Source organism: Colias eurytheme, chromosome 3, assembly GCF_061535395.1.
Source record: "Colias eurytheme isolate Ceu_HAF_F1 chromosome 3, ilColEury1 Martin Lab GWU primary, whole genome shotgun sequence".
Lineage (NCBI taxonomy): Eukaryota > Metazoa > Arthropoda > Insecta > Lepidoptera > Pieridae > Colias > Colias eurytheme.
In genome coordinates this window covers 3007043-3022143 of record NC_142982.1, presented here as the reverse complement: position 1 = coordinate 3022143, position 15101 = coordinate 3007043, and the positions used below count along the sequence as shown (strand labels likewise).

At 32.7% G+C, this 15101-nt stretch overlaps 1 protein-coding gene across 1 annotated transcript; it reads left to right on the top strand.

Moving 5' to 3' along the window:
- The first annotated feature begins 1651 nt into the window (after nucleotides 1–1651).
- Nucleotides 1652–8462, top strand: LOC149909427 (chymotrypsin-like elastase family member 2A). Its single transcript, XM_090120172.1, has 4 exons — nucleotides 1652–1732; nucleotides 2015–2186; nucleotides 7866–7878; nucleotides 8290–8462. Exons 1-4 carry the CDS (start codon nucleotides 1690–1692, stop codon nucleotides 8431–8433), a joined length of 372 nt encoding a protein of 123 aa, XP_089976298.1. The 5' UTR covers nucleotides 1652–1689; the 3' UTR covers nucleotides 8434–8462.
- Nucleotides 8463–15101: the final 6639 nt, after the last annotated feature.

Below are 15101 nucleotides of genomic sequence, written 5' to 3'. Positions count from 1 at the left end.
GAAATTTAATAATCATGTCACATTCGTAATATAGAGCAATCTATCAGGCTTTATTTCGAGTTCAAATGCGCGTCATACTTTAATAATTGATGATCATCATGACACAAATATCATAATATCATCATAAAATCAGTCTAACGCGACTATGTCAAATTCTTTTAAAAAAAACAGGCGTAGAGCATTCATTCGTTGTTCTAAATGTGTTCGAAAAGATTCTATGCAATGTTATAATACTGAACAACACTGAATACGAGTTTTCGTTTTCATTAAAAGATCACGAAAGATTGCTCTTGCTCTAGCTCTATGTTCGGTTGGTCTGAATGCACCGAAAGAAAAATAAACGAACACACTTTCAAGGATTTGAACTTACGTGTATGGGGGCCGTTGTCCGTCTCTTTATATTAGACGTCCCAAGGCTGAAACGACCATAGATTGTAATAATATTGGTAACGCACGACAATCTTTATGCGTTATTGGTTTATTGTGATGGTAATCCGCAAATGATAATATTATTGTCACGTAAGATATGACGCGGAAGCTAATGTCGTCCAAGTATTATGCCCGGGATACATTAGACAAGCTAGGATAGCAGGCTGGTTATTTATGTAAAATATGATGGCTCGGCATATGCTTCTACTGTTTACGCGAAGCTAGTATATTTCAAACTAGTTCTGATGAAGTGACTGTGGTGAACTAACGTCAAATGAACTCCAACTCACAGATTACAACTATCTCGATTCGTAATGAATCGAAATGTAATCTAGCTTACGGCTTGGAAAAAGAAACACTCGTCATACCCTTGGTATAAAAGGTGCAAGCGGGCGAATGATTTCTTGGTGACTCGTCTGCTTGCTTTATTTTTACAAAATAAATAGTTCTGTCTATACGAAGATGGATAGAGGTATCTTACTACTAGCTTAGTAACACCAGAAAAACTAGCCCGGGGTAACCGATCATTACTCTAATTAGACAGTAGACTACTCAACAGATTTCAATTGCATATTTTGAGATGGTAATCCTTATTATTCCGGGCAACATGTTACAGAAAACCAACAGAAATAAACAAATTAGACACACCTAGCAGATATAATATAATCGTTACTTTGTTTACAATGTATAGAATATAGGTTCTAAATCTGAATAAGATAATATTATGCCGTAGTTAAAATTTAAAGCTGAGATGTAAATTTTAACATCAAAGTTTTACTCAAACTCAAAGATTTATATGTATAACTATACAACTGGACATAATTATTAAAAAAATACTTTTGAAATGTCATATTATTAAAATGTAGGTACCTATTTAATTTGATACCATGTTTTTAGTATGTAGGTATTGGGGACAACCTTAACTTTTTTAATTTTGTGCATAAGAGTTTTATCTTGATAATTTTACGAAATTGATAATCTAAAGAGATTAGATATTATAATAATTATAGTTACCGTTTTGTGTGCTTGATCAGTAATCAAATTATCAAGTAGCAGGGCACAAAGATATTGATCTCAATGACTGTTTAACGAAATAATCAGACTTATCGCGATGCGGCTATTTCTCTGATCTTGCTACAGCATATTATACAATATTGTTTTACCTTATGAATATTGTTATAAATTTTAACTTCTATATAACTAGGAACTTATTATTATTCAACATCATTGAATCCTATTTCCTCTAAGAAAGTAACAAATATGCTGGTGCGTTTGCTTTTTCTTCTAGTATGGTTTCTTAACCGTAAGTAGGTAATTATTATCTATCTGAAATGAATCATGTTTTAAATCAACGATAAAAATAAATTTAAGATGTAAAAAAGTTTTGCAACCGTTTACTCAAATTTTGACTGAATATTCAACATTGCTAAGAATGCTAAGATTGTTTTCTTATCTATGTAATTTCATTGCATTTAACTGTACCCTGCTATTAATACTGCACCGGTTTAAACCTTTACAATAAATGCACACATTCAAAAGATATTATGCTTTTCTTTACCTTATTTCGACAAAAATAACCTTACAGAAACTAGGGCATCAGAGCCCGGCAATCGTATAGTAGGCGGCAACGAGGCACCAGAAGCGTCAATACCCTGGCAGGTTTCAATGAGGAATATTGATGGCACAGAGTATCATTTCTGTGGCGGTTCTATTATTGGTAAAAAGTGGATATTGACAGCCGCACATTGTGTACAAGAGTAAGTATTAATATTTATATACGAAACTAATTATTATTGATTATCGATGTAGATAAAACAGCACGTATTTTTTATCTTTTATTCAAATTGTTATACCTATGACCCGGCTTTTCGTCAAAGTAATTGCATTTTTTAAAATAATCACTTTTTCTTTTCTGATTTTAATATAATAATAATAATAATAATAATAATAAAATCTTTATTAGCAAGCAGGCCAGGTACATTAAAAATTAACAATCTATGTACTTACAAACTAATTACTAAAACCTACTAGCTAAAAGGAATGCCGCTCAGCATTTTACAGTGAAAGCATAGACTTTCACTGCAGAGCTGATTTTCAGCGACACCTTATTTATATATCTAATTATAAAAAGATTTACTTAATGTTAATATTCAATATAGGTAATAAATAAATAATTAATATAAATATAATATATAAATATAATATAGATATAAATATAATATATACAATAAATAGTAGTACTTATAAATAAACAATGTATATTTTGTTAAGTGAACAATTATATCAATAAATACAATACATGCCAAAACCAGACAAGTGCGTAGGATTACAAACGAGCAATGAAATGTTTAAACATTTTTCTGTTTGATTAAAAGGTACGCTGTTAGATGTTTATTAAATGAGAATTTTGATTTCTTATTCCGAATAGGAGGAGGTAAATCATTCCAACAATGGGTTGCTGCCCATTTGTAACTACCTCGAAAAGCGCTTGTACGATACTTAGGAACTATAAGAGGATTCGTTGTTGTTCTTGTAGGATACATATTTGATTGCTCTCTCCATCCAATCTTATCATAAAGATATTTTGGTGATTCCGTTTTGATTATAGAAAACATCATATTAGCCAGATGCAATCTCCTTCTTGCAGCCATTTTTAAAATATTATTTTTATTAAGATATGGTGTTATGTGACTTCTTTTAGGTATTCCAAAGCAGTATCGTGCACATGCGTTTTGAACTCTCTGAATCATTCGCTCCGTTCTGACCAACAAGCATGGACCATAAACTACATCACAATAATTTAGTTTGGAAAGGATTAAGCTATCAACTAATTTTTTACGGAGTGATATGGATATAAAATTTCGAAACGAATATAATATTTTTAGTCTATAGAAACAGTTTCTCACAACATTATTTAAATGAATTTCGAACCGGAGCTGTGGGTCAATTGTAAGACCTAAGTTGCATGCGACTTTGACACTTTCAATTACACTATTGTTAATAATAATTTGAGGTTTAGCATTAATGATTGATTTTACTTGTTTCCTACTTCCAAGAATAATATATTTAGACTTCAGAGGGTTCAACATAAGAGAATTTTCCTCAGACCATTCTACAATCCTCTGTAACTCTTCGTTTAATTTTTGTACAGCTAACGGTGTGCAACTTGGTTTACAAGATATATAAAGCTGGATATCATCCGCGTACATATGATATCTACAGTAACGGAAACACTTGGTTATGTCAGCACTGTAGAGGATGTAGAGCAGGGGTCCTAAAATGGATCCCTGTGGCACACCTCTAAAAATAGCTCGCGGGGAGGATTTTAGCAATGATCCATTTTCAGTACGTATCTCAACAATCTGTGATCTCATAGATAAATAGCTTTTGAACCACTTGTGAGAGTTACCCGAAAAGCCATAGTACCCCAATTTTGATAAGAGCAAGTTTATGTTAATTGCATCAAACGCCCGCGTATAATCTAGTAGAACAAGCATCGTACCTTCCCCCTCATCACGGGCTTCCAATATGTTACCTACTACATCACTCAGAGCAGTAGCTGTTCCATGCCCTTTTCGAAAACCCGATTGAAATTCTGGAAGGATACGATGATTATTTATGAACTCGAGTGCTTGTGTGTATATTACTCGTTCCAAAACCTTTGAGAGACACGGTAAGATACTGATGGGTCTCAAATCCTTTGAACTTGTTGGATTAGATGATTTAGGGATAGGTCGAACTACCGCACGACGCCATAACTCAGGGAATATACCAGAAGTTATGGAAGTATTCACTATATCAGTAATGGCTTTGAGTGAATTTGGTAAAGTTAGTTTAATCATGTCTATATTTATGTTATCTATTCCTTGAGCGTTTGTTTTAATATTGTTAATAATTTTAATTACTGTATCCTCACTTACTGGTTTTATTTTAAATTCAGCTACACTATATTTATTATCCTTATAGAAATTAAATTGTGAAGCACAAGCACTATCGTCAATGGAGCCTGGTACTTTTAAAAAATCTTCATTTAATTTATCAGGGTTATCAAAACAATCTGGGATACAGCTACTAGCATGAGAGGGTAATACTTGGGATTTCAGGTTTTTCCACAAAGACTTAGCATTATTTATGTTATCATTTATATGTTTCTGAAAATATGCCGTTTTATCGTTTTGCAATACAACATTAGCTTGATGTTTTAGATCCAAATAATATTTCTTGTCAATATCAGATTTAGATTTGCGGAATTTATTTTTAGCGTTATTTCTTAATCTGAATAACAATTTTACGTTATCAGTAATCCAAGGTGTAGGGGGTGATTTAAATTTTTTGACCTTCAGGGGGGCGTGAACATCAAAAAGCGTTGTAATATATGTTTGTAGTAAATGTACTTTTGCATTAACATCAGAGCAATTATTAATTATGTTATACCATGGAATTAGTTCAAGGTCCTTTGAGAAGGAGTCAAATGATATGTTTTTAATGGGTCGAAAAGTGATTGTTTTAGGCTTTATCTTTTGTTTTTTAAATACAGTTTCAAATGTAATAAAGGAATGATGGCCAAGTTCTGAAATATGATCAACAGTTACGTTTTTACAATCAACATCCGTACAAATTACATCTATTAATGAACTACTGTCGCCTTTAAAATGGGTAGGTGAACAAACAACTTGATTTAAAGTAAAATTATTGAGAAAATCCTTAAGCTTTTTTGTATTAATGTTCTCTTCGTTTAACATATTAACATTAAAATCTCCAAGTAGAATTATTTTATCATAGGGTGCTAAAGAGGTAATGCTATCTGTTAAACCATCAATAAAAACGTCCAAATTTAACCAAGGCGGTCTATAAGCGGTACCGATTATCGTTTTAGTGCTGTTAAGATTAAGTGACAACCATAATTGTTCAACATCTCGGTGTGCAGGATGAGCAAGAACTCGCACATTAACACCGCATTTCACATAAAAAGCAACACCTCCCCCTCTTCCGCCACGGATATGAACTGGGCGAGGCACATGTTTCAATTTATATCCGGGGACTGTAGGCGCACGACCATCCTCTCCTGGCCGTAGCCACGTTTCATTAATGGCCATGATGTCAACCGAATATTGAGCCATAGCTACTAAGAATTCATCCTGGTTAGAGCCGAGAGAGCAAGCATTCAGTAATCCAAATTTAATGTGTCTATTACCTATCATTTATTCCCTAACAAAAAAATGATAAGAAAAATAAATAAATAAAAAAACAAAACAAATATATATATATATATATAGATAAACCAAAAACCACTATGATAATATGTAGGGAACCAAAATATTGTACAAACTATAATATTAGTGAAGTATCCGCAACATTTGTTAGCGCTTAAACATAAAAATATTGTCTCAATAAAACCAATTTCAGCAACATAACAAAATGATCGGCTCTTTTTAACATAAACAATTCTTATGGCTCTAAAATAACTAAGATCAAAATACAAGGCGCGAAATCAAAATACAAGGCGCGAAAATATCCAACCAAAATATCCAACCTTATTCGTAATACATATTTTTTTACTACAATATATATTATTTGGCTTTGAATAAAGTCTTTGCAGTCTCCGACCTAATTTTTTATTAACAATTTAAATAAAGTCTCAGTTTATGTATTATGTCCAAACCATTTTAGTCGAAACCTCGACTCTTATGAAATAGTTGTTGGATCAAATAAACTTTCCTCTGGTGGGACAAGGTATAAAGTAGAATCAGTCATTATTCACAAGGACTATAACGCGACTTTACTTACTGATGATATTAGTTTATTGAAACTTGAAGAAGAGATAGAATATGCGGATAACATACAGCCTATAGCAGTAGATAGTGGTTATGTTAACGGCAGAGAAAAAGGAATTGTATCAGGATGGGGATATGTTGATGTAAGTACCTAGAAATTATTTTACAAAGCATGGTATATGGGTATATCTTTATTAAGACACAGGCATATTTGTGGAAAATCACTGTTATTCTTTCAATTGCTGATAGTTAGTAAATAAGTATCTTTAAATTTCCAAATTTTTAAGTACTGTCATTTTCGATACTGCTTTCTGTAAAAGATTAGGAAGGAAAGGAAAAGCCTTTTACTTATCTCGACCGCGCTGTAGTCACATATTCGTTAGACCATATTGTAATCGCAAATTTGTGTAATGTATATCGATATTATTAATTGAGAAATCTTAGTCAATGACATTAATGGTAAAGGGACTTCCCAACTATAGGTTTCATAAACATATTATTATCGGTCAAATTTATTATTTCAATGAAATATTTTGGGTGCATCAGTGTATAACAAATTACAGACTAAACCCAATAATGTGAAATTATTTAGTTTTGATGATCATTTATGCACTATACATGTAAAATCCTACATAAATATAACATAAGGGTTCTTTTACGCCGTAATAACTTAGGTCTTAGGTAATATTAATAATATTTGGTATTAACCATGTATTAATGCCTTTTTTCTCTAGAATGACTACAGTGTCCCTGACACATTGCAAGTGTTGAATGTTAGAATCCTGTCGGTCAGGAACTGTAGGAATAAATTAAGGAACGTAACTGGACCCAAGTATACGAGAAAGGAAATATGTGCCTTGAATGGAGAAGGAGAAGGGTTTTGTCAAGTAAGTAGGTATTATTTTAATCAAATAAGAATCACCATAACTTTTTTCCAAAATACATAGCTTACACTAGGTAAGTACCTACTACATAAACTTTCAGATTAGAGACTTTTACAATGTCAAAAAAACGGATTATAATATCTTCTGATCCCCTGGTTAATTCATCGTGTCGTATTTGTAGGTACATGCTAGGGACATCTTGATAAACAATTTATAAAATACTTCATTTAAAAAGCATAGGTTAATAGTAAACATAATGACGTGTACAAAAAGATAGGAATCTTAATTTATACGAGTGATTGATTGAAAAAATTTAAGTTAAATCACATTGATTTCAAGTCAAAAACTGCATGGATTAGATAAGCCGGATTAAATAATTATCCCCTGCTTAATTATAATCTAGATATTTAATCTCAACTTATTATAAATGCGAAAGTATCGCTGTCTGTCTGTCTGTTCTTTACGCCTTCATCATCGATTTTGAAATTGGAGCCTTCGCCCCACTAGATGGAAATTCCGTTGCGAAGGATCTTTCCGCGTAGTGTGCCCGCTATTTGAATTTTCTATGAAATAACATTGCGTTCTGTCGCGGAAGATCCGCAACGGATTTTCCCTAAAGTGTGGCGAATCATCAAATCTTGCTTATTTTAACAAAACTTCCAGCAATTGACATCGATAAAAACATGATTATTTGGATTTGAACTCTATCTCGAAAAGTTACAGGTACGGATGTAAAATTATAGGCCTAGATATAAAATTATGTTTCTCTTCTAATCAGGTCCCTACTACACGTGAGAATCTTCAAGCTAAAGACAGAGTTTATATTTTGTAGATTATATTATCAATCATGGGGTCCTGCCCCTTCACCATGATGCCTTAAAACAGTATTTTTTCAGCGTTAGAGGTCATTACTTTCCCACACTAGAAAATATACTGCCACTATAGCTTCCACCCGCGGCTTCGCCCGCGTGGTGTTTTGATAAAAGGTATATATATATATATATATATATATATATATATATATATATATATATATATAAAGGTATATAAATAGTACTATGTTATTTTTCAGGGTCTAAAGATTGTCTGTGCCAAATTTCATCAAAATCGGTCGGAAAGCGTAACAGACAGACAGACAGAGTTACGTCGGAATCGTGAGAATCGTGAAGGTAGTATTTATTTTAAATGTATCTCATCCCCAGGGTGACTCTGGTGGACCACTGGTGAGGCACAAAAAGCTCGTGGGTCTGGTGTCCTGGAATGTACCTTGTGGAAGAGGCTTCCCTGATGTTTATACACGCCTGTCTTCCTATGCCAACTGGATAAGGAAATATACAAGAGATTAATTATAATTGTGTTAAGGTCAATAAAGATATGGAACTATTGTGTTTTATTTTATTTTGATTAAAAAAAATACTTACCTGAAGCCAGCATTTCACTACTTAATATGAAACGAAGTACTGTGTGTCCGTCCCGTATGTCTTAAAAACTACACAACGCATTTTGATTGTGTTTTTTAATAGATAGAGTGTTAGTATGCTATTTGATCTGTAGTGTATTAGATATAAGCTTCTTGTCTTGTACTGTAGTGCATTATAAGTGCAGTTATAATAAATCACTCGAGGAAGATACACGTGTTTCATTACCCACGCAACCCGCACTCTACATGGCGACCCTGCCATGCGCGAGCGCCGCGGTGTAAGTTACCGGGTGTCGCGTATCGGGCGAATTATGCAATTCAGCGGATTCCTGTGTGCCTCAGTGCTCTAAGTTAGAGCATTTATAATATTGAAGTAATGAAACTGGGGATAACGCAAGGAACATTCTCCATAACTAATCACATACGTCGCTTCAGAAATGGGCAAAAGTTACTCTAAAACGGGAGACAAGGAGGTGATAATTGCACAAAATGCATCCCAAGGAAGTAATTCTGCGGTCGAATCCCATATCCAGATAAATAATATATTATTGGCGACGGCTTTGACAATTTTCGCTGTTATAATTGTCATATTTATATGGAAAAAGCTGAAGGACAGACAAAAGAAATGGATCGAGAAACATATTGAATCACAATTTATAAGAAGAATGCGTTTGCGGTTGTCGGGAAGGCGAGAACGTGAAGAAGTAAACGAATCCGTGTAAAAAAAAAAAAAAAAGTGATTTCCGTGTTAGTGAGCCCTAGTGAAAAACATATATCGTATATTAAGTGCTTTCTTTTTGTAATCATTTAGTGAGCAAAAGTAATATAAACATTAAACAACGAACTGTGTTGCGTCATCTACTATCGACATAATAGGAACTATAAGTGTCGGATTAAAAATAATTAATAATTATATTACAATGCCAATGTAATTGTTATTTTTGTCATAATTTTATGTTTCTTGTATCTTACAGCCTAAGTATTTCGGAATGTCACATGGAAAATATATTGACCGTAATGCATTCGTGTAAGGACCAAACTACTAGGTAAATCATTTTATGTAAGTATGTTTTAATTTCGTTTTATATGGAAAAAGATTTAGAAAGGATTTTTAATGAATTATCTGATATTCAAATTACTTTGAGGAAGTTAGGCCCATCTAGAAGGTTACAATATAAAAGTAAAGTTAAGGATAATATATTAAGAGCTAAGGAATTATATTCATCTTATAAAACTATTATTAGTATATTTTCTGAGCGAAAAACCTCGTTAGAATTAGCTGAATACGTTTATGAAGTCTTGAAGGAGAGAATAAAAGTTATTTACGATAAGATTCTATCATATGATTTTCAAGGTAACGTAGAAACAACTACTTCAAACATGGAGAAGTTTGAAATCAAAACTGCAACATCCTTGATACCTGTTATGGATGGTTCAGAAAGTACGACAGAAAAAATCATAGACGCGGTAGAATTATATAGCGATTGCCTAAAGGACACAGACCAAGAAAAAATGTTAATATCTTTTGTTTTGAAAACTAGATTAACTAAAACCGCTAAACTAAAACTAAAATGCAAATATGATGATGTAGCAAGCCTTTTACAAGATTTAAAAACTTATTTACTTACAAAAAAGTCCGCCAATGCAATATTATATCAATTAAATAATTTGAGTCAAAATGATATGTCAATTTGTGATTATGGAAATAAACTATCAGAATTATTTATAGACCTCACTATTGCACAGGCTAACGGTAACGAAAAGACCTGCGAAATACTGAGACCTATAAACGAAAAAATTGCTATTAAAAGATTCTCTGATGGATTAAGAAATAAACGCTTGAGCACTATCATTTCAGCGCGGAACTTTTCCGAGTTGAAAGATGCGGTGCGTGCGGCGGAGGACGAGGAGCTGGGGCAGCCCTCGACTTCCGGAGGTATTTTCAGCGCCAGGGGTAAGTCAAACAAGAGATATAATAATAATTTCACTAGAAGAGGGCAGAATAATTATTATAATAAAGGTTTCAATTTCCGTGGCAATTCTCGAGGTCAAGTTTATAATAATAATTTTTATTATCGGCAAAATTATAATGGCAATCCCCGTGGTGGATATATACGCGGAAGAGGTAATAATTTTCCAAAATTTGGCAATAATCATAATGCTTCAGGATATTATCGTGGTAGAGGTAGAGGTAGTCGAGGTAGGAACAACCAACACAAAATTTTCTCAGCCGAAGGGAGCGAGAACCGTCAAGCAAATAACGAAGAAATAGAGACCAAAAACCAGTTTTTTCGGTCCTAAATGTTATAACATTTTAACCTGCAATAAAAATGTCAGGTACGTCCATTTCGACATAAACAATTCCAAGTATTCATGGTTACTTGATACCGGCGCGTCCATTTCTGCTATTTCTAAGAACGCCTTATTAGAACATACTACTTTGTATGAAGACGACATTATAATAAATGGTATCGGTGGAAAAATATGCTCAAAAGGATATGTTTATCTTACTTTACGTACTCAAAATAGTAGATTTAATCATAAATTTTATTTGTTCGATCATTTACCGTGTAAATCAGATGGAATCCTCGGTTTAGATTTCTTATCGAAATTTAATTCACATATTAATCTAGAAAACGATACATTAATTCTACATAACCAATGCAAAAATATTATACCACTATATGCGTCACCTACTACTTCACATAACTACTTAACTATTCCTGCGAGAAGCGAGTCCATTCACTACATACCAATTATGAATAATAAATTAAATAATGACTGTGTTGTTTTACCACAACAATTACAAGAGGGTCTATTTTTAGCAGCTCTAATAGTGAAGCCAGTAAATAACGTTATTCCCATTAAAATATTAAATACTCAAGAAGAATCAATTACTATACCGACCTTTCGACCAGACCTACACTCGTTAAACGATTACCAAATATGTCAGTTTAATAAATGTAAATCAAACGCAGAGAGAGCTAATATTTTGTTAGAATTATTAAAATTGGATCACTTACATCCTACCGAGCGTGAGACTATACAAGCAATTTGTACTAAATACAATGATATCTTTCACTTACCGGGTGATAAGCTTACAACTACTAATTCATATGAACATAATATTTATTTAAAACCGAATGCTAGCCCCGTTTATACAAAACCATACAGGTTACCACATAGTCAAAAACCTGAAATAAATAAGCAAATTGAGAAAATGTTACAGGATGATATTATAGAAGAAGCTCAAAGTGAGTGGTCTAGCCCCATTTTACTTGTTCCTAAAAAGTCAAATGATGATAGCAAAAAGTGGAGATTAGTGATAGATTACCGTAAATTAAATGAAGTTATACAAGATGATAAATTTCCGCTACCGAATATCACTGATATCTTAGAGTCCCTTGCTGGTGCCGTGTATTTTACCCATTTAGACCTTAGTCAATCTTATTACCAAACGACCTTGAACCCCGAATCACGTAAGATTACTGCCTTTACAACCAATACTGGACAATACCAGATGAAACGAATGCCAATGGGTCTTAAAACCAGTCCAAGTTCTTTTTCAAGGTTAATGACTATAGCCATGTCAGGTCTAACGTATGAGAAATGTTTTGTTTATCTTGATGACCTTGTAATTTTTGGACGTAATTTAGAAAGTCATAATAAAAATTTAATAGATGTTTTTGAGAGACTTAGAAAAGTTAACTTAAAATTAAATCCCATCAAATGTAATTTTTTGAAAAAGGAATTATTATATTTAGGACACACAGTGTCAGCAGATGGAATTAGTCCAGATAAAACTAAAATAAAAATTGTTGAAAATTACCAAACACCAAAAAATACAGAAGAAGTAAAACGTTTTGTTGCATTTTGTAACTATTACCGAAAATTTATAAAGAATTTCGCGGAAATAACTATCCCTTTAAATAATTTGTGTCGTAAAGATGTCCCTTTTATATGGTCTGAACAATGCGAAAACTCGTTTAAAATCATGAAAAAAGCGTTAGTATCACCCCCCATTTTACAATATCCAGACTTTTCAGACGAAAACGAGTTCATCTTACAAACTGATGCTTCTGGCATTGCAGTAGGAGCAGTACTTTGCAATAAAGATAAAAGACCAGTCGCTTATGCAAGTCGGCCTTTAAACAAAGCTGAAAAAAATTACCCAACTATACAAAAAGAATTACTTGCGATAGTGTGGGGAGTTAAATATTTTAGGCCGTATCTCTTAGGTAAAAAGTTCACAATCATGACGGACCATAAACCATTATTGTATTTATTCGGAATTAAAGATCCATCGAGTAGATTATTAAAATTTAGGTTAACATTAGAAGAATATGATTTTAACGTTGTGTATATTAAAGGTAAAGAAAACGCCGTAGCAGACGCGTTGTCTAGAATTACAATAAACTCAAACGAATTGAAATGTATCAACGATAAAATAATTAACGTAATGACTAGAGCACAGAAAAAGAAACTAGAAGAAGTTAAAGAAAAGAGTGACACTCCAACTACCAATAATGACACAGACTATCGGCCTGATCAACCGAGAATCGTGGAATTATTGCGAGTTCCGAGTGGTGCGGTAGAGATGATTTTAATAGAAGGAAAAGAGTTAAATAGGATTCGAAATCGAATGGTTATAGATGTAGAAACCGAGTGTTTTGCATTCTCCCAAAATAAGAAAATTTTATACATTAATCTTGATTTCAAAGCACAATACACGCGAGCCGTTTTTGTGAAGAAATTAAGTGAATTAAGTAAAAATATTAATGTCGACGAAATATGTATAATAAAAACAAATAATAACGCGTTATTTATAAAAGAACTAATAGAAGAAATTAAAAGTAAAGATATATGGACCGGTCCACGGATATGTATATTACGAGGTGTAGAAAGAATTGATAATGAAAATGATAAACAATTTATTATAAATGACTATCACTTACTGCCCACTAGTGGCCACGCAGGCATTCGTAGAATGTTAAATAATATTAAGAAAAAATATTTCTGGCCAGAAATGGAAAAAGACATAAGAGATTTTGTAACTAAATGCGAAAAATGTCAAAAATCTAAGTATTCCCGAAATACCAAAGAGCCGATGGTTATAACAACCACAGCCTCGTTTGCTTTCGAGAAAGTATTTTTAGACTTAGTTGGTCCATTGGATCAAGATGTAGACGGTAATAATTATATACTTACGTTACAGTGTGAATTAAGTAAGTTTGTTGAGGCTTATCCTCTTAAAAATAAGGAAACGGTCACCGTTGCTAGAGCATTTGTTAATCAATTTATTTTAAGGTTCGGAATCCCAAAAATTATAGCAACAGATAGAGGCACTGAGTTTATGTCATCTACTATGATAGAGGTCTGTAAACTTTTAGAAATTGAAAAATTAAACTCAACCTCCTACCATCACGAGTCGATTGGTTCACTCGAAAATGCACATAAACATTTAGGTTCATTCTTAAGAATACAATGCAATAATTACCCTGAAACGTGGAGCCATTGGCTACCCTTTTGGTGTTTTAATTTTAATAATACTGTACATTCATCTACAAAATATACCCCGTATGAATTAGTTTTTGGAAAACCAAGTGAAATTCCGAGTAGACTAAGTACTAGCATAGAACCTTTATATAACCCAGATAATTATAGTTTAGAATTAAGATATCGTTTGCAAGTAGCACATAGAGACGCACAAAACAATTTGTTAAAAAGTAAACAAGTGCGAAAATCTGTATATGATAAAAACATAAATCAAGTCCGATATAAGAAAGGTGATTTAGTATTGTTAAAAAATGAAACTGCAAATAAATTAGATACTTTGTATAATGGTCCATTTATTGTTATTGAAGATAAGGAACCTAATGTTATAATTTTGAAGAACAATAAAGAAGAAATTGTACACAAAAATCGAACAAAATTGTATAAAAATTAGGAATTTTCTTTTAATCTCATATTTAGTATAACATAACAAAAAAAAAATTAGTAAAACAATTTTTTTTTTATCTCCTACCCCTGTGGTGTAGTGTATTAGATATAAGCTTCTTGTCTTGTACTGTAGTGCATTATAAGTGCAGTTATAATAAATCACTCGAGGAAGATACACGTGTTTCATTACCCACGCAACCCGCACTCTACAGATCCATTTCTAGAAAGCGGGCGAAGCCGCAAGCGGCAATCGCTTCTTTTATAAACAAAATAAAATATGGCTCTCTATTGATAAAATAATTTGTATTAATCGTTCAGTACCCAGAGATTACCCGGGTCGATCAACTTTTAATGGTCCGACGGTACACGCATCATGTCCCTGAACGATAATTAATAAACATGAAATCAGAAAGAGTTAAATTGGTTTTAATTATATTCCTCTTAATATTTTCTAACATTATTGTGAACAATATTTTACTTGCTTTATTAATTTGTGCGTAGTTTCATGGTTGTCCAGAGACTAAATGCAATTTTCCAGTACTATCACATTTGTCCCCAAGCTACTATGCATAAACAAACTTCGCATCACGAACACATACTATCACGACCATAAATACCAAATACACTTCTTGATTCAGTTCATGATTATTGACA